The 19,643-nt window shown below is 40.4% G+C and overlaps 1 protein-coding gene across 2 annotated transcripts in view; it reads right to left on the bottom strand.

The window, feature by feature from the left end:
• wnt7bb (wingless-type MMTV integration site family, member 7Bb) overlaps window positions 1-19,338 on the bottom strand; it is a 28,056-nt gene extending 8,718 nt beyond the window's left edge. Inside the window, exons 1-2 of one of the 2 annotated variants that reach the window (XM_053318614.1) lie at window positions 19,268-19,338; window positions 12,113-12,339 (exon numbers count right to left, since the gene is read on the bottom strand). In XM_053318614.1, coding sequence (XP_053174589.1) covers window positions 12,113-12,339; window positions 19,268-19,338 — 298 coding nt within the window. Of the gene's footprint in view, window positions 1-12,112; window positions 12,340-16,896; window positions 16,980-19,267 lie in introns of those variants that run through there. The other variant, XM_053318613.1, reaches the window with a different exon arrangement.
• Window positions 19,339-19,643: the final 305 nt, after the last annotated feature.

Below are 19,643 nucleotides of genomic sequence, written 5' to 3'. Positions count from 1 at the left end.
GCCGGAGGCAGGCACACCGCTAGACAAATTTCACATGACACAGCACAGGAGATTTACAACCAACGACACTATACAGATCATGCTGGTGTAGTATAGGCTAGCATATGTAGTAACACTGGCTGCTGACCTCAACAGGCCTGACTGTCTTCACCGCTAGCAGGCCATAGTTAAGCTATGTTGCTGACAAGAGGAAAGGGAAAGGACATACTAAAGGGAATCTTAAGAAGTAAATGAATGTCTGTGGAGGTTGCTGCCCTGTCCAAAAATGAATCCACAGTCTTTTTTTATTGTGTACCCATCCTCTCATGAGATACATGGTGAAATCTCAACTGAGGGAACAGATGTTGTATAATCCAGTCTTAATATCTATTTATTGGATATTATTCCAAATAATTACATTACCTGCCTGCACATATTGTAGCAGATAATGCTTCTTTATCCATATTTAACTTTGCTGTCTTGTTAGCTGTATGGTAATGTTATATCTTGTGTTACTGTTATATCATGTTTCTGGCACAAGATTTACATAGAGAGTTGCTGACCATCATAGTTAAACTCCTTGTTTGTTTCAGCATACTTGGCCACAAAACCTGCTTCTGACTCAGAGAGTTAAAGTTTTCAAAAGTACAAAAGAATATCAGCATCCCAAGCAAGCTGCAGTGAAGCATGTAGACACGGATATAAGAGCACCGTGACAAAGGGCTGACTTACATACAGCAAAGGTGAGAAGAAATAAAAAAGTTAGTAGACAATAGGAAAGGTCACACAGTGGAGGAAAAAGGCTGGAGAGAAGAGGTTTAGGCAGTAATACTGGTGGGGGTCTTGCCAAGCAACGGCAAAGCATACACACGCTAAAACACTCACATACACACACAGACCGGCAGAGCCCAGCAGTGCAGTTGAATGGCCTCTCCACACAAGCCAAGCCTGTTGGTAGAGCAGTGAAGGGGAAAGCTTTTTAAAGGCCCCCGTCATCCCGGACATGCACTCACACCCCGGGGACACAGGAGGATTGGATTGCATAAGAAATAACATCTCAACAAGACAACGATACACTGGAGTTTTAGAGCTTCGTATCCATTAAGCATAAGGACATCTTGTCACGGACAAATGGCACCACAGTGAACAAAGGGAAAAGTGTCACCTGCTGGTGGCCAAAAGTCTTTACACCTGTGGTGATTTTGACTGACAGTACATTACAAGCTGGGCTGGAAACATTTTTTCATGTAGAGGACATAACATTGAGAATTTCCCCAATTTATCTATAATTTACACACATTTACCATTTAACTATATTTTCATGGAAAATTGAGTAATAGAGTAATTCAGATCGCCATTTTTGGAGCCACATGTACCTCCTCTGACATTAAACTATATCTGGTTGAAACTTTTTCTACTTTTTCCATCCTCTTTTTCTGCCTTGCTGCACTCCCACTATCCAAATAAAATGAAAACACTAAAGCCAAGAAAGTCCCTGCTATTCATTCAAAAAAAGTAAAAACAAAAAACTTTATACAGCAAGATGACTTTAAAATATGAAACATTCCACCAAAAACCAAAAGAGTGAATCGAATGGAAAGCTGATATATTTTTAAGCTTTTGAAACACTAATCTTAAGTATATGTTCATGGACACTATTTTCCACAGTGTACACACAGTATATAATAAAGTCACAACACAAAAAACACTGAAACACTGAAGCTGTGCCGGCGCTGAAACTTTGTCTCCAGGGCCCCATTGAAGGGGAAGAAAGTTGGAGGAAAACCCCTAGCTTTGTATACCAATCACTGAACTGACTAATGCGCTCTCTACTACTGTTTTCCGTTCCGCTTTATGTACCGTTGCTATGAACATATGCTCCCAGCAAATTATAGACAAAGTTGTGGTCCGTGAGGTTTGCAGCTTGAGGAATTAGCACAGCCGTGTTCCTGTACAATAAAATAATATTGTTTTACCAGAACTAGGCTCCACATTCTCAGTGTACTCACATCATAGAGCTGGGGAAGTGACACGCTTTGGCACAGGAGCGCACTGTAGGGTCCTGAGTTTGATTCATATAATAAAGAGGGCTTTGAACAGTAAAGCTAAAACAATTATGAGAGTATTTAACGTTGCCGGTATTAAATGCTGAGAATCTAAGTAAGCTGCCTCCTAGGCATAGAAAATTGGGCTGGCAGAAAACGTCTCAAAAGCATCCTTTTTCTTCCCTGATCTCCCTGAGGTGGAGATAAAGCTTTTTGACTGAATACCGAGACTTGCTAAAACAGGCACAAATCCTTCTTCCCACCCTTTCATCCTAATAATGAGCCCAAATCAGGACCTCACCTGCTCAGATCTAGAAATGTAGGTCTGTATGTGGTGTACATGGTAATCATCAAGTTCATGCGGGGACATTGTTGAGGATTTTCCTCAATTTCAATCCCATTTGACTTTGTTTCATCTTCAATGGAAACATATTTACCAAGATATATATCAATCCCACATCATATCACTGAAGATATCATTATCATCATAACTATAATCAGCGAGTCAAATATGCCACTGATGACATGTTTCCTTTCTCATTACAAAAGAAGCCTCCAGACCTAACATTTCCATATTCGCTGATATTCATCAAACCCTCAAATAAAGCTCCAGGTCTCTTAACATCCTCTCCCTCCTACCAGTGTCTCTTTGCTTCAAACCCACGAACTCCCCCTCTCTCTGCGCTCTCACCTAAGTGGGCCAGTAGCGGTGTGATTGTTGGCACATGTAAATGTCCAGTGGCGGCCCTGCGTGTAGAGAATACAGTGATCGGCCTGGGATTGTGTGGAACAAAGCACACTGTGAGATTACAGTTGATCCTCTCGCATCCTGTTTCCTCCTGCGTCTAGCAGCACTGGCAGACACAGACAGACGCAGATCCCACCGATAACAGCGCCGCAGGGAGAGGAGGGGCGAACAACACACATACACACAGAGGGGCCCAAGGGCCAGGGCCCAGAACGACCCCGGGCCACGTCAGCAGACAGCCGGTTGGTGGGTAGGAGAGAGAAACAGAGAGAGTTAGAGAGAGAGGGGTGAGGGAAAGGAGAGGGTCCCCAGCTCCTGACACACCCACACAGTCTGAGACAGAGACAGAGCTGATGAATGAACAAGTAAAGAGGCCTGGCAATGATAGTTTGGTCGCGTAGGATGAGAAGCCCCACCCTAGATACAGGCACATGCTGTGGGCAGGGGATATGAGGCGAAACATTGGGAGAGAAAGAGTAAGAGATGACCTTTACCGAGCCTTGATGACCACAGCCCACACACTGTAGAACAACAAAGCATCAGACTCCCCTATCTGATAATGTTGGGGGAAAGATCTTACACACTGACACACACTCACACACACACACACGCATGCACGCACACACACACACACATATACAACCCTTCTGTTTTCTCTGGACTCACATGGAGGAGGGCAGAGAGGATTACGGCTACCCACATGATGATGGGCTGAAAAATAGGCCTTTTATCCACCACCGTTCCACCATAACACAATGCACGCGTCATTTCCACACTGTTATCCGCATGCTATCAAATACTTGGCTGCCTGGGAGTGAATCTGCAATTTTTCTGGTAGATCAGCACTACAATACATCAGAGATTCTATCTTTTTGCGATAGCAGCTACAATATAGGGTCCTTTAATGATAACAACAAATATTCTTATCTATACAGGATAATATAATTGGGTGAACGATTACATATCTGAGTTGATAACCACAATTTGCCTGTAGGGTGTACAACCAACATGAGACTAATCCCACAAAGGGGAAAACCTTGGCGGCAGTGACATGATTGATGGTATTTTGGGAGAGTTCACCAGTGTCAAAGTATCCACTTGTGAGCTCTTGAAAAACCCCTATTTTGAAGAATGAGTTTTTGCCTGTCTTTATTAAACCAGTCTTGGGTATAACACTCATAGCCAACTGACTAAGCTCATATGTCAAGCAATGTAACATCCTGTTTTATTCATGCAAGGATTTAACTGTGAAGCCTCACTCCCTAATGATGATAGTCTTTAAAATATGAGAAGCAAATAAATCTGTTGAGTTACAGAATCATGACATGTCTTGTATAACTTTAAAACATTTTAAACAATCACCCAGTTGACAATGTGGCTGGCTAAAGTTACACAGCACCACTGACTTATTTGCTTTCAAGGAAAGAATGAATATTCTGTAGTTGATATTGTATTTTTCACTCAAGACTTTAATGTCTATTTTAAGACTGCATCACTACAAGTTTGTTGAAAATGTTCAGCTGGCCGAAATTAATATTTCAACTCGCATTTCCTTTTACTTTGTCAAAATGAGGAAACAAAGCAAGAATGGAACCACACGGTCATTTGAATAGATTTTTTTCGTCCGTTCATTATTAGCCCTCGGTTGGACTGTGATGTTGTACTCGCATTCTGTGGGGATATGATTTCACCACAAATGACCATCAACTGATTCCGAGAAGGGGAAGGAGCTCCGCCAGTGCATTTATAATCTGCAAGTATTTTGTTGTCCTCAAACCGAGCTTGTAGTGTAGTGCATGAAAGTAGAAATGCTAGATTTGTGGGAAAACGTGAATTAATGGCTGCTGCAAACCTTCAACAACAAATAAAATGTGGGAATCATAATTATCAATTATAGCATCAACTGTATGATTCTTTGCATGAACTACTTGTGATTAATGTGACTCAAACCTTTTTTTTCTACATTACAGTCTCAAATAAACACTGTGAGGCCTGTCTTCTGCTATGACGTATGCTTAGTTAAGCAGATCTTCAGTAAGTGTAGCGCTCAAATTATCGACGGAAAAGATGTGCAATTGTTTCAAGAAAACCGTTTCAAGAAAACTCAAGAAAATTGTCATAGTACGTTCAGTTTTTCAGTTTGTTTTCTTTTTTAGAATAGATAAAGACATGAAAATCAAAACTAGTCCATCTATTGACTCTGACATGCTGCATTTGAACATAACTGTACTCCAAACCCTCAATCTTCACTGAATTCAGTTTTTTAATAGGGTATGGAATGAAAAATACTAAGCCAAAATCAAAAAAACTTCTATCAACCACATCCCCTTTGCACTTATCCTCCTCCAGTGTTTACACCGGTAATATAAAAACCAACCTCAGTACTGAGTTATGTCTGGCTCTGTCTATCTGTAGTGACCTTTCCCCTTCACTGAGAGGGAACTGTGCTCGAAGGAGTCCTGCGTCTCCCACTCCTGATCAAGTATGTGCCTGTCCGGGAGTTCTTTCCACCCAAGTGGTTTTCAATGAACCTGCTGACTTAAACATCCTTTATCTGACTAGACGCTGGTTTGGCCCCTGCAGCCCTGCGGTCCTGGCAGGTGGATCGGCCACTGCCTTCACCACACTGAGCTTCTGAGGGGAGATGGGTGAGAGACAGCGTAGGGAGGAACTAGTCAGGAGGTGGTACTATCAGGGAGGATGGGAAAATACAGACATGCAACAACACACCCTCTATTCTCTAATCTCTCTTCAGTTTAAGCTCCCACATTCCATCAAAGTTCACCTTGTTTTTGGTAACTATTAGGATACGACTCACTTAGGCATCCCATTTCCCTGTCCTTATCCTGACTGCCTTCAAGTCATACAGTAGAGCCTGGGGCGAAAAACTCAGCTCCTATCTGACGTCAGCGAGATGAGAGAAAGAGGTACAATGTAGGTCATAGAGCAAAACAGACTTGTAAAGCAGTTTTGTTTCAAACAATGTTTTGCCTGCAATTGTATCTAAGCATGTAAATAGAGTCTCCTTAAAGAACAGATACATTCTAATCTGGGTTACTGGCACTGCCATGAAATAATACACAGCAGTATTCCCTTTGAAGCAAAAGGCTCACCTGCTCAAGTGTTGCATCCACTCTTGTGCAATGAGCCAGAGGCAAAATGATTGAACTTTTGTAATATTTCACTGCCGGCACAACAAGAAACCTCTTTCAGATGAAAAGCATGAATCAGAACGGTGACAAACTGACTGAAAGTCAAACAGAGAGTAACCAGAGCAGGCCTTTTTATGACAAGGGGGCCAGTGTTAGCCTTTGATGCTGAGTGTAGTCGCTGAAAGGTGTCCATTTTCAAGTTCTAATCTCCAACATCAAGTGCATTGCTATTTGAACGGAGCTGTAAGGTGTTCATAGGCAGGTTCTTTAAGTGAGCAGCAACCCCATTACAGGTTTTTAGCCAAAAGAAAGTCTGATGATACACAAAATGAAGCTTTTCCGAGTCAAAATATGCCATTAAAGAAAGGAGTGCAATTATACTACAATAAATGAGCTGATTACGAAAACATGAAGTCAACAATGCTGAGCTCAAGAATAAATACAACAAGGGGGGAAAGGGTTCATATATGTGTGTTAAAGTTGAAGTATGGGGCAGAGATCACTTGCTCGATCTACAACACATCAGATTATTATGTGAGATGTGTAACAGAAACCACATGGGGCTTTCAATGCACTTCACGCGTGGGTGAACGCACTCAAATATGCATAATAAAATGGCATCAACAAATCACAGCCATGGGATCAGTCTTGACAGGAATATTCAAAATAGAATGATTCATGCAGAAACCAGGCCAAGGATTATGATGTGAGGATTGACCATGTTTGCCATTCTTAGCCTGAAACCCCCTCCTTTCCTCCTGACTCGCTGATGGATCTGTCTCTAATTTTATTATTGCTTCTTAATAGACTGCGACAAGCCACTCAATAACACCCATTTCTGTTAGCACAGGATAATTCATTCCACATTTCTGCAAGCTGAAGGTACCAGTGAATGCCAGCAGCATGGCAGGGCACAAGGGAAGATTGCTAAATCTGCTTTTGCAGAGGAAACAGAGACACTTAAATTGCCAGTTTCAAATCTCACTGCATGTTTATGGTGTTGTTCTCCAATTTGTCAGTTAGAACATAATAAGGCAGCCAATGCTCTTTGCAAAACAGAGAAACCGTTGAGGGATAGAAATGTAACAACAATAGGGATGCATTCATTTTTCCATCAGTCCATCTACCCTCAAGTGTTGTGTTCAGCAAAGTGTCAGGAAACAGAGAAGGTGCCAGCAGAAGCCATCCTCTGAACTGAATACACTTTTGTGTTTACAATGCAAGAGTGAAATAAATATCAAATGACCGGCATTTGAGACTGAATCACCTCTGCTGAATAAAGATATCTCAGGCTCTGTAATGCTCAATAACCTAACTATTAATGTGTGCACTCTTGGAAAGCAAATGTAATACCATGGAGCAGCTCCAGAACAGAAAGACTGCCTCCAAGAGCAGGCAGCACAGAGAGAATGCATTAGACTTGTGGTCGGCTGATCTTTAGCTCTTGAAAAAATGCCGACATCTCCTCCCACCAGTCCAAAACTAAGACTGGATCACAGAGCGGGGGGAAAGGTTTAGTGTTCATAATTTGGGGGATTTGAATGAAAAACTTAAATGGGAGCGAAATGGGAATAGCTTTTCCCCTGTACTTGATTATGATGATGTGGGAATTTGTAGATTCTGAGAAGGGATGGGAACATTTTGTCGAAGGGGTGTATTCCATGATTTCATATGCCATACTAAAGAATTCCATAATACACACAGACATAAATACATCTTCAGCAACAAACACTGGAAAGTATCACAAACGAGGATGCCGTGTGCAAGCTTAGGGTAGTGTGACAATAAGGTGTTGATGGACAACGCTAAATCATTCATTTTTCCACAGTGTCTAACTAGCAGGGGAGTTCTCCAGTAGCTGTGGTGTCTGTGGTCTCCCATGATGACCTAGTGGGACACTGCTAAACTGAACGAACACTGTCATATCACAACCCATAGCCTTCCCACCTACAGCAGTGGAGAGCTTGATCTCACTGATTCAAGATGCAATAGCATATCACATACTCCCTGCTGTGCAGCATATCTTTTAGCTGCGTAAATGCCATTTAAGCCCTGAGATCTCTGTACACTTTTCTGTGATTTGACCACATAGCTTTCCCAACAGAAATCTTCAGATTGAATGTTATTTTTCAGCTGTTATCCAGCAGTGGATTACATCTGTAATGTATACTTGTGATCTCACATTTGCCTGAATGATACAAAATTCAACCAAACCAACATTTGAATCCAATATATCCACAGATTACCCCTATAGTCTTAGGAAATATTGGATTTAAATGTTTTTCACAGGGAAAGCATTTCATTCTTTGTGATTTCACAGTGTTTGTGAGATCACAAAAAAACATTTAAAGATACAACCCACTGCTAGATAACAGGTAAAAACCTTGACTGTTCCCAGGTTTGCATAGAGTATACTATCTTAACAAGTCAAGGAATAATGTACAGGGTAATGAGGTCACAAATAAGGCTAATTGCAGGGTTAAAATTTAGGGGGAACAGCTGCAATGTTAGAATTTACAATTGCGTATCCCTACAGCAAATAAACATTTTTTACAATACTAAAAGCAAAAAAGCTTAAAAATCAATCAATGGTAACATATCGACGCTATGAGGAAGTGAAACCCTCTTTTAAGGCTAATACAGTCACCCCATGATGACCTCATGCAGCTACCTGACTGCTAATCCACAAAAAGTTCAGGTAACTTCTTGCTAGATGTTCTAATTAATTATTAATGCTTTCATGTGGACAAGGAAGTGTAGTGAGGGAAGAGATTAGTTAAATTGTTGTAGTGAAACTAGGATTACAATATGTAAGTATGGTTCTATTTAACATAGGCTTAACCCTCTAAGGGCAGGGCTTAATTACTACATCTCACTGCTGTTACGCAGACACAAAAGCATGTTGTTAATAAGAGTAACTGAACACATCAGGACACACTGCTACTCTCCACGTAACCAGGCCGCTTATAGAGCGTAGCCTTTCTCTCTGACACAAGCCTGAATTTGCTTTAGATTATCATACGGTCGACCAAATGTCAGCTGGAATAATCTCAACACTTCACTTGCTGTTTCTGGCTAGGACAAGATAAGGAATAGTTGGTAGCACACAAGTTTGTTTTAAATGCAGCGATTCTATAAGACAGAAGTAGAATACATCTTTCACATTCAGGTCTCTTTTAAGAGCTGACTAGAGACCCAGAGAGGAACCTGTAACCAGACAATCCAGTTAAACATCAAAACAAGAGGTGGTGAACAAACTTTTGGACACCACGTTTAAATGTAGTCTACCTGTCTGAGAAACAAGAGCAATCATTGGCTTTAAATAAATCTCCAATTTAACCAGATTCTATATTACAACAGCTGCGTGCACTTAAAAGTTGACAATGCAGAAGTTTTTTAATTTTGAAAGATGTTTAAGTTGTTCCCTAGACCAATAACATATAATTCTATGGGAATGATAGTCAAATCTTCAGAATAGCACACAGGTTGTAAGAACATTTAATTTACATTGTATTGATGTTGTTCAGTATGAGATCACTATGCCATTATCACTGCTTTAAATGTACAACAATGAATAACACAAATTCACCCATCAGGTAAAATTAGCAAAGGTGTTGAAACTGAAAAGAAGTTCAAAACATATTTGTCACCCCATGACGCTGTAAAAATGTTACTTTTCATTGACTGTTTTTTGTGTGGTAACAATTATGAAAAAATAGCTGCTGATCTGTGCTGATTACCTTGTTGAACAAAAATAAGACAATAAGAATATATCCTTGTTTGCTCCAGTTTTTAATGACAAATAAACAAATAAAAAATGTCTATGTAAATCTTCCATGGGAACAAGATTTGCCAGAGTCATGGTCCAGTTTAGTCTAAAAGCAAACGTCATTATTGGACAACTTTATTGAGAAGGCACCACATGAGCTAAGTCAGACCACCAAGTCCCATCATTATAGGACAATCATGGCAGGGCCGGTTGTCATCACTCTTCAGCCAGAACTGGACACCAACAGTGATCTGCACAGCACTGGTGCATAAATCATTTGTGCAGATCCACTATGGAAACCAAACAAGAAGAGCAAAGTGAATATGATATTCACATGACGCCATTACTGAATGGGATGTAGATCTAGCATCAGTGAAGAAAAGTGGAAGTAAGGCTACTGTAGGCCTTCTACAGGAGCATAGCTTAAATGACTTCATCCTGACTGGTCAGATACCCTCCCATTCCCTTGAAACGTGCAATATTTCAACTGCATGTGCATCAGATATGCAAAGATTGGAGTGGTAATGCCCACTATTCCCTATCTGAGGAAAAAACCTGTGTGAATTAGAATTGTTAAAGTAAATAGTATAATAGGTATAAAAACACTAACATCAATCATAGACAATGCCAAGGAGGCACACAGATGCTTCAGATGAACCATCTAAAGGAATGATATCAGATAAGTATAATATGATTCCTCAATCACTAGTCCTTCGAAAGGGAAAAAAGAACAGGCCCAAAGGAGGAGGGGATGTTGGGTGTTTAGGAAAACAACATGAGCTGTATTACAAAAGAAAGAGCCACATTAACAACAAAGAAAAAATGCTTTTCGAAAGGGAGCTGGAGCTAATTCAGCTACTCCTTAAGAGGAGTGATTGTTAACAGAGCCACTGGATTAAATGTGCAGCCCAACCGCAACGTAATGGCAACAAAGCATCTTCTAAATGAAAGGAAATATATAAAAGTCCCTGTAAAACAAAAGCGATGCAAAAAAGGTTTTGCACACTGCCAAGTTTCTCAAACAAAAGCATCGTAAATGTAAATGTTTGTCTGCTTTAGGTCTTTTTTTCTGCATGTATGTGCACACTTTCATGAACCAGCCAGGCATGGACACAACCAATTTAGTCCGATTAACAACAGATGTGTCCATCTATTTTGGTACGACAAGCGTTCTCTGCAATAACACCATTAGTTGTCTCCTCATTTGTGATATCATTTTTCAACCATACGTTTTCCCCATTAGGGCTCCAGTGCCTTTCGGTAGCTTTTCCATAACTTTGGCATGACCAGCAATGGTCGGCATGCTGCTAACCAAGAGGCTCACTGCAGAACCTACATCAACAGAAACCAGAGCGCGCTGGAGAAATACAACATTGTCAATTGAAATGAGGACAACTAAGATCGGCTGGAATCAGCAGTATATGAAGTCCTCTTGAGCAATGCCAACACGAATGGTTATACAATAGAGAGTCAAAGAGACTGTGTGTTGCTGGTTTGAGTTTTGACTGTGTGATGTGTGCAGCTTGGGTTTGGCTTGTGAAGAGCCATATTTCATGGGGCTCAGAGGGTCGGGGCTGGTACCACATTTTTGATACTCTTCTTGCACTGTTTCTTAAAACTGAGACAATAGGATGGCTCAAAACATGCATTATGCAACTTTTATTCCCTCTTCAATAAGAAAGTCATGGGTATTATCATTGTCATTTTCATTATCATTACCAAATGACTATTAGTAATCACAAACTCTCCAGCCTCTGCTTTGCATACAGCACACGCGCCACTTCCAAGTCGTGATCCCTTTCTCTAATGTGTTCAGTTATCAGTTTATAATGATCGACTGAGTAATTGCACACACGTGAAATCCATCCCCTGATAGTGTTCCTTTATTATGATATTTCATACATCTTCTCTAATATTCAACCTAATTAACCCAGTTATTCTACTTAAATTACTCCTTAAGTAGCTTGAAAGTTACACACATTTTTTCATACCATAAAACAATGTCTTACATAGTTTATATTTTTTTCTGAAAATGATATCAAATGTAAAATTGTTGACACATACATACCTTTAATTGGCATGATATTTTCAAAATTTCTTTAAATTTTGGGGTCTTCATTTGAAATAACTTTCTCAGATTTTGAACAAGGCTCAAAGAGTTTTTCATTTTTCTCAAACCTAACCTAAGGTTACATTAACCCAAATCTAATAGTTCTACTTTGAAAAAGAGTTAATCACTAAAAGAAAATGTGTTCATTAAAAGAGTGAGTACTGGCTGAAATGACATAAGAAAAAATATTGTCACTAAAATTGCTAAAGCTCAAACTGGTTCTCACAACAGCTACACACATGGAACACACATGCACACAAACAAGCACACACTACACCCTTTCCCTTTTGTGATAGAACCCAGACTGACCTACTCGCAGCTCCTGACCGAAGACTGTCCTTTCTCCTAGCGCCGAACAGTTCCACCGTCCATATCGGAACTGATATTGACATTCATTGATGCCCATCTGGGCACCTTCGCCCACAACAATGATGGCGTCCGGGCGGCTCTGGCAGATGGCCCGCTGGCGAGGTGCCAGCCCGGGAATCTTGTTGCAGATGATGTTGGCACCCAGAGCCACCACCGAGGACAGGGCCCTGCCAAAACAAGAGACAGACACCACCACACATGCGTTCATACACGAATCCATTGACACACAGACAAACAACAACACATGTACATATGCACAAACAGATGCACACATGGTTCCACATACACACACAGACACACACACACACAGAAACATAGACTCAGTTAGAACTTACAGAGGATGGTCAGACTGACTCACTTATGTAAGACTCTCCAGAACGGGATTCAATTCAACCAGTGATTGATGCACGTTCCGTAGTAAAGTGAAAGCCGTATTGCATGAAAGTATTGCTATTTATTGGATTAGAGGTAAATCAAAAAACTGAAAACTTAATCCAACATAAATCATAAAAAAAACATACAGGGAAACTTGCTAAAACAGCCCAGAGACAGAAAACAAGATGCTTATTTGACTACTGACAACGCCATTCCGCATTGGTTTGGATGGTGGTACTTTGAGTAATGAATTGGGGTTTTTGTGTTAATTGTTAGGTAACATAGTGGTGTGAACAGTTGCCAGACCTAACTCTTATGCAAATACAATATATACACTTGCTCAGTGTCAAGTGAGGTAGACACAGGGCTTATTTTTTAACCAAATGTCACAGAAAATATTATTTCGTATGATTTGTGTAATTATGTGTTGGAAACTTATTCAGGGTGTAAAGTGCTGCCTATAAATTTTATGAGAGACTGCTTTTACTTTAGCCACATCCTAAGACTGGGTAAATGCTGTTTAGCAAATGACATCCCTTCTTCTCAGCTCTACTCATGGAAAACGTCATCACATCTGATCACTCTATGTGACAATATCAAAACATATGTTAAAGATGGCTTTGCAACCGCTGAGAGAGCCAAAACAGATTACAGCTAAACAAAGCGCTGACTTTCTCTGCGACTTTGTTTATAGCCATCAAAACCATGTAGATACATACTTTTCAAACAAGTCAGGAACAAGGAGCCATAAATGAGTGTGGAGGCAAACGCCAGCTTTGAAGTATGACGTCGACTTCCAAAAGGCTTCACCACAAACGGGGCAAACTAACCCAGGCAAGTTGTGTGACAGAGAAAAGCGACGGCGGCGGTGTATGACGGGTGAAAAGGAAGAACGGGTGAGGGGGAGAGACGCTCAGAAAAAGAAACAGAGGAAACTCATTCCTGTGGATTTGAGTTCACTATAAATCTTGGTAGGAGACCCCTGACTAAGAACAAAGATATGACCGTTGATTAGAAATTGCTCTCGGACAACTGTGCTCCCTTTCCGTTTAGTTGCTTAAGGTTTTTCCACAAGGACAGAAAAAAATAAATCTCCATTTCAAGCACATAAGTTCAAATAAATCCTAACTGCAGTATCTGTTACCAAACTGAGAGCTACATACTTTATCTTGCTCTTCTCACTGCAGTCAGATAAGCGTACCACAGTATATATATGGGTAAGTGATATAGTGTATACTGATGATTTTGCAAAACCCACTCTTTAAGTTAAAACCAAAGCTAGCTGAACTGAGAGGATTTTATCCCATTAAAGTAAATATATCAGGATCTATATTTCAGAAAAAGAGAGCGAACCATAAGAAAGCGGTAAAAGAGACACAGAGGATCATTCTATTTTCCCTGCAAAATATTAACTTTACTACACTAACAGTCATTTGAGGGTTGTAACTTGCAAAAGATAAAAAATAAAAACGTCTTTGAGAAATCTGTGAGGCGCATTCAATGTCTACAGTAAACATTCAGGCCTGCTGCTGGTTTTAAATCCTCTTTCCTCTCTCTGCTGTTAAACAGGCTTGAACTCCTTTGACCCTCTGTGACCCTCTGCTGTATATGTGGTTATTCATGGCAACAATGACATCCAGTCCATACAAACCAAAGGGTCAGGGTCATTAAGATAAGTAACGTGGAGAATTTCACTTTCTTGCATAATGAACGCTGACAAGGAATCTAACTGCCTTGTTTATATGCATCCACAGGCACTAAAATACAATTGAGTAATTTATATTACTGATATTTCAGTGTGCTTTAGAGTGTGTCAAACAGCAACTCTTAACCTCCCCTCCTGGCTCCTTCTCATCTAGTCAGTCACCTGCTAATTCACAGAATCACAGTCTATCACGGGAAACCCAAACCATCAGACAACACCAAACAGAGAATTCCAGAGCTAAGCTTTTAAATCCCTGCATCATCAAAGTGCACAAATACGATTCTGTTTGCTTAGCGTATACTCTGTGTGTATGCCAGTGGCTTGGGGACAGCTCACCCATGGTCACATATCTACTATCAGATAGACCTTCCAGAGACACACTGACTAATGTCACAGAATTGGTCTGTTTGCTATTAATAAACGTCCAGTTTAAACAAAACACAGGGTGTGGCTTATATTAATGTCTTATGAATTAAGTGAAGCAAAATGTGCAGTGTGTCATTCACCTCTGGCTTAGCTGTGATATAACAGAGAGATGAGCTGAGATTTTATGTTAGTTGCTAAGCAGCAGGTAGCATATACTTTCACAAAGTTTAAGCCTTGCACATGTAGTGTACTTTACAGTTCACACTCAAAATTGTAAGTAAGCCATGTTACTGTGTTTCTGTGCATTTTACAGTGAATGCATTCATATGTCTTGAGTTGTTGGATGGATTAATCATAAAGGATTTTGACACCTACTGCTTCACTTATAAATTCAAAAGGGGACACAATTTAAAAAAAATCTTTAATAATGCTAAAATAATGCTTTTTGACAAAACATGGAATGCATTCCACTAAACATTTAACATTAAATGTCAGAGACACAGCCGCCTCTGTCAATGTGACTTGACCATAAATTGCTTTCTTTGGTAAAAGTGGAATCTGTATCAGTACCAGTGGTGAGGAGCTCAAAGCTTCCATCACAGCATAGTGCGACCTTAAGAAAAACTATAGTCTACATCATGGCATAGAGTGTGCTCACAGCCACCTACTCCATCACATGGATCACTTTGAACCTAACTGACACACTATAAAGCTCCTAGGAATGTATCTTCTCCAGAGGAATGCACTCACAAAATGTCTGAGACACAATTTAACAAAGTGAATACATGCTCTTCTTTTTCCAAGAATAGGAAATGAATATTTAGTCCTGAATGATTTCTCTGTTCACTGCTATCCATTTAGAAATATAAAAGTGTGTTATGAGCAGTGTAATTCGAAATCATATTTACATCTGATCTGATTGAAAATGTATCCAAAGATGCACATGGGTTAGAAAAGTCAAATATAAACAGAACAGAGAAGAAATGGCAGTATTGCTATTGGAACATTGCTATTGGAAGTATTGCTATTGGAAGTGTGAAATTGCTAGATATTGGAGAGTGAGGTGAGCAATGATCCAAAAGGAAATTTGCCATCCATATTTTTGCAGTTTTACATGCAAAAATATCTGTGTTGTAGTTTTGAGGAAGGGGCTATGAATTGCTTTGATTCCATTTTTAAATTTTCTCAAACATATATTCTTTGTTGATGCAACAGAAAAATACTTAAATAACCAAAACAAACAATGGCATGCAACTTTAATGTGCAAGCCATCACTATACATAGCAGTGTGGCCCACTTTTAACTGAAAAACCAAAAACCACATCTATTTCAGCATCAGGTTTGGGGTCTCCGGGCAGCAGAGGAAAGAGCGAGAGAGTATGGGTGAATAATTATTTTGGAAGCTTTAAGAAAGCCAGTATTCTCTTGTAAGAATAATTCTCGTTTAATTCAAAGCCGCAGCGTATTATAGTGTCAATCACGTGCATGTTTCAAGGGGATGTTTAAGATGTGGGCTCAAATGATAACATCGACATACTGAGAATTAACCGGAGGTGAGGTAATGCACAGAGATAATCTTTCACACGCTGACAGGTTAACGGTGCTCGCATGCGTAAAAAGTGCCCATATTGTGATAAATTCTCCTCACAGGGAAAAAAAGACAGAATCTCAGCATCCAATTGTCTTGAACATCTCTGCCACTCTGTGGCCAAAATGAATCCATGTAACAGTTACCAAAATGTTTTATTTTTCTGACCTTGCAAAATATTTGCAATAAGACAGCTAAATACAAATCATCACTGCTTACACACAAGACGTGTTCATCCGCCCGCAGACGGCCCATTAGAGGGTTCAGGTTTTCACCTAATTAGTTTATTCCCACGTGGATCGTTTTCCCGGTGATGTTTCCACTGATGAGTATTCTCTCTGTAGGGTTTTACGCTTGTATAACAAGAGCAAGTATAAGAATATTATCCTGGAATTAAATCAAATGTACAGCTTAAGTTGCACTTTTGCTACGTCTGCTCTCCGTGCCGTTACAGTTTGTTAACCATATACAAACACTTTACACTGGGTCTCCAACCTCTGGACGCGGATAACTTTAAAGAATGATCTCAGAACCGGCTTTTAATGATTAGAATGAAATAAATATACCCCGGAATCCGACAAGAAGGCTGCACAGCAGCGAAACCAAAGCCGTGCGTCTTTGTGCTACTGAGGATAAGCGCGCGCACTCTCTGAAGTTAATTAAGGACCACGTTAATTGGCTCAAACTTACAGGTAGCTGCCACTCGTCAGGATCAGGAAGATCTGTGGATAGTAGACTGACAGCAGTACACTGCGCGACGAGAAGATGATCATGATGACATTGAGCAAATGGCCACGTTCGGATTGAGTGAGACGACGCAGACAGGATGAAAAAACTCCCTTAATTCCCAGCTTTAAGTCCCTTTCGCATAAAATCAAAAAGAGGTGCTGTGCGTCTCCTTGTCTTTGGTGCGGTGGCTCTACGCAGCTCCAAGCTCCCAGGGCCGTGTGTGCGCTGAGATTGGCTCTGTCATCTCTCAGCGGCAGAGGCTGTTACACAGTACTGTGGGTTCCCGAGCCGGAATGATGATGGTTTTAGGGATTTTGCATGGCAGAAAAGTGCCTCTCTCCACTCTCATGAGAGTCGTGCCTGCCATTGGGCAGGGAGACACTGCTATCCGCCCACTTTGCCACAACGGGACAATAGGGTGACGTTCAGGAGGTTTCATTCATCATCAGTCCTCTCCTCTCCACCACCCCACCCCACCATCCAGCCAAAAATAAACAAACATAGACGCTGGCTGTTTGAGTCTCACACCATCATCACAGATCCATGTGCAAAACATGAGCACATTTCTTTGGCATGATGCGTCATTCTGAATCAACAAGTTGGTGTCATATCAACGCACGAAAGTCTATAATATGAGAATGGGTATGTAAAAGAGAAAAAAGGCTTTCCCCGCTTATTTTCTATGATATTCGTATTATCTCAGGCCCTCTATACATTATATCCTCCTGTCTGGTGCGCTCTGATGGTATTTGATCGATGTCATCCCATATTATTCATACATTCATTTTCTGCTATAATACTGCTTATCATGTCTGCGCAGTGAGGGCTTGAAGTTATAAAAAAAAAACAGCACTCTTGTCGGTCGAGATTTGATCTGAGTATTGCAATAAAAATACTTGGGGAGATTTTGTCGTAGAGCTTAGTCAGTGGAGGGCTTTTATCGCTTCATCATCGTAACTCTCACTCAACACCTGCAGGCTGCAGTCATTGTAAACAAAGAGGGTACATTGAAAGATTTAGCCATAGTGAAAGGATGGACGGAATGAGCTAACTGGTCGATCTTAGTAAACACGGAGATAGGTGAATTTCCCCCCATATTGGAGCTATACTGTCTGGTAATATGAGCATCTGTGGGGCTTGAAGTCAGTTACACGCTTCACTCAACATGAGGTTCTCACAGGGAGGTCAGATCGTTTTTTATTGTTGCTGTTGTTGTTTGGTTAATTGTGGTTGTAGGAATCTGCGAAAGTATGTAGTACAACATTTAAAAATGTACCCTATGTATTTTATAGCTTAAAAAAAGATAAAGTCTTAAAGCTTATATATCATTTGTTAACTTCTGTTTTCTTGATGTGCAATTGCGTACATTTATTCCGGAAAACAAGTGTGATGGCAGATGAAAGGTGTCCAAGTAAATAACTACTAGTGAATAATTTGTTATAGTTTTCGAAAAGTTCACATAATTTATAATGCATTATTACCATCATTTGGCAGGCCTGCAATGTATAGGATATATGATACATGTAGCCTTTAACTGAGCCCCTAGGGCAGTTATAAATGACTGTAGATTGTAGTTATAAAGAATGAGACCCTACATGTTTACAGTGGGTTAATAGTAAAAATATACATACCCAAATTTTATATCACAAATGATCTAAAACTTTATTTGACCCATGCATACACTACGTGGACAGAAATAGCTACTAAGCAACAACAAAACATCATAAGTGGATTTTCGACAGAAATAATTCTTCTTAATGCTTAAGTGCGTCTACCTGGGGGGTCCTGATAGAGGCGCAACTTTAGGAGCAACAGCGAAGGAAGAGATAGAAGTCCTGTGATTATGCATCAAGGTGATATTGCAAAACAGGTAAAAACTCCGTCTGGGCAATGGAATGTGGAAATACAACTCAGTCTGCCGCTATTAATGAAGGTATGCAGGAGTGAGCTGAATCTGGAGTGGAGACAGCGGCTCAAATTATGTTTTGCGACAAAGGAGTCTCATGAGGTGAACTAAATAGCTCTCTGACAGCGAATACAAATCGATTATATTGTCTGTTGGCATGAGACCTGATCTTCCACTTTTACGCACAACACATTCCCCCGGTATAGGCGTTTGGATGTAAGCTAATAATTAACATACTTTTTCTTTTTCTTTTTTAAATAAGTACACCTGTAAAAAAACGTTTTAAACATCATGCTTAAGTCTGAGGTCAGAGGGCAGCCGATGATTCCCTGTAGCATGTATTTGTGTGCTGAAATGAATTTGATACTCATGATTGCGCATGTGAAGAGCAGTCTACGCAGGTAATCACAGGTAATAAAAACTCACCCAAGCCTGAGGTATATGATGCCAAAACACAGGAACACGTAGAGACTCCGCTTTCGGAGGGGTTTGTGCATGATCGTTACCACTTTGTCCAGAGGCCATGCACTGTAACATTAAGTGGTCACACTTTCCGTTCACATTGGCAGGTTTCCTAACCCTTCCAGATGCACGTATACCGCCTATTTTCCGCGAGATCAACCTGTGGCGCCTTTGCAATCTTCGACCGTGTGAAATCCATGGTCCAGCAGTACAGGTGAGATGCTGATGACGACCTGAAAAGTGGCTAAGAACTCCAAAATGAAACTTGAGAGAGGGTCGGACTTGAAAGGTGAATGAGTTCTTGGAGGAAGTGCCTCCTATTCGTCCTTTCTCTCACGGT

Source organism: Scomber japonicus, chromosome 5, assembly GCF_027409825.1.
Source record: "Scomber japonicus isolate fScoJap1 chromosome 5, fScoJap1.pri, whole genome shotgun sequence".
Classification (NCBI taxonomy): domain Eukaryota; kingdom Metazoa; phylum Chordata; class Actinopteri; order Scombriformes; family Scombridae; genus Scomber; species Scomber japonicus.
Note: the sequence above shows the minus strand (reverse complement) of the source record. Positions and strands in the feature narration are given on the sequence as shown.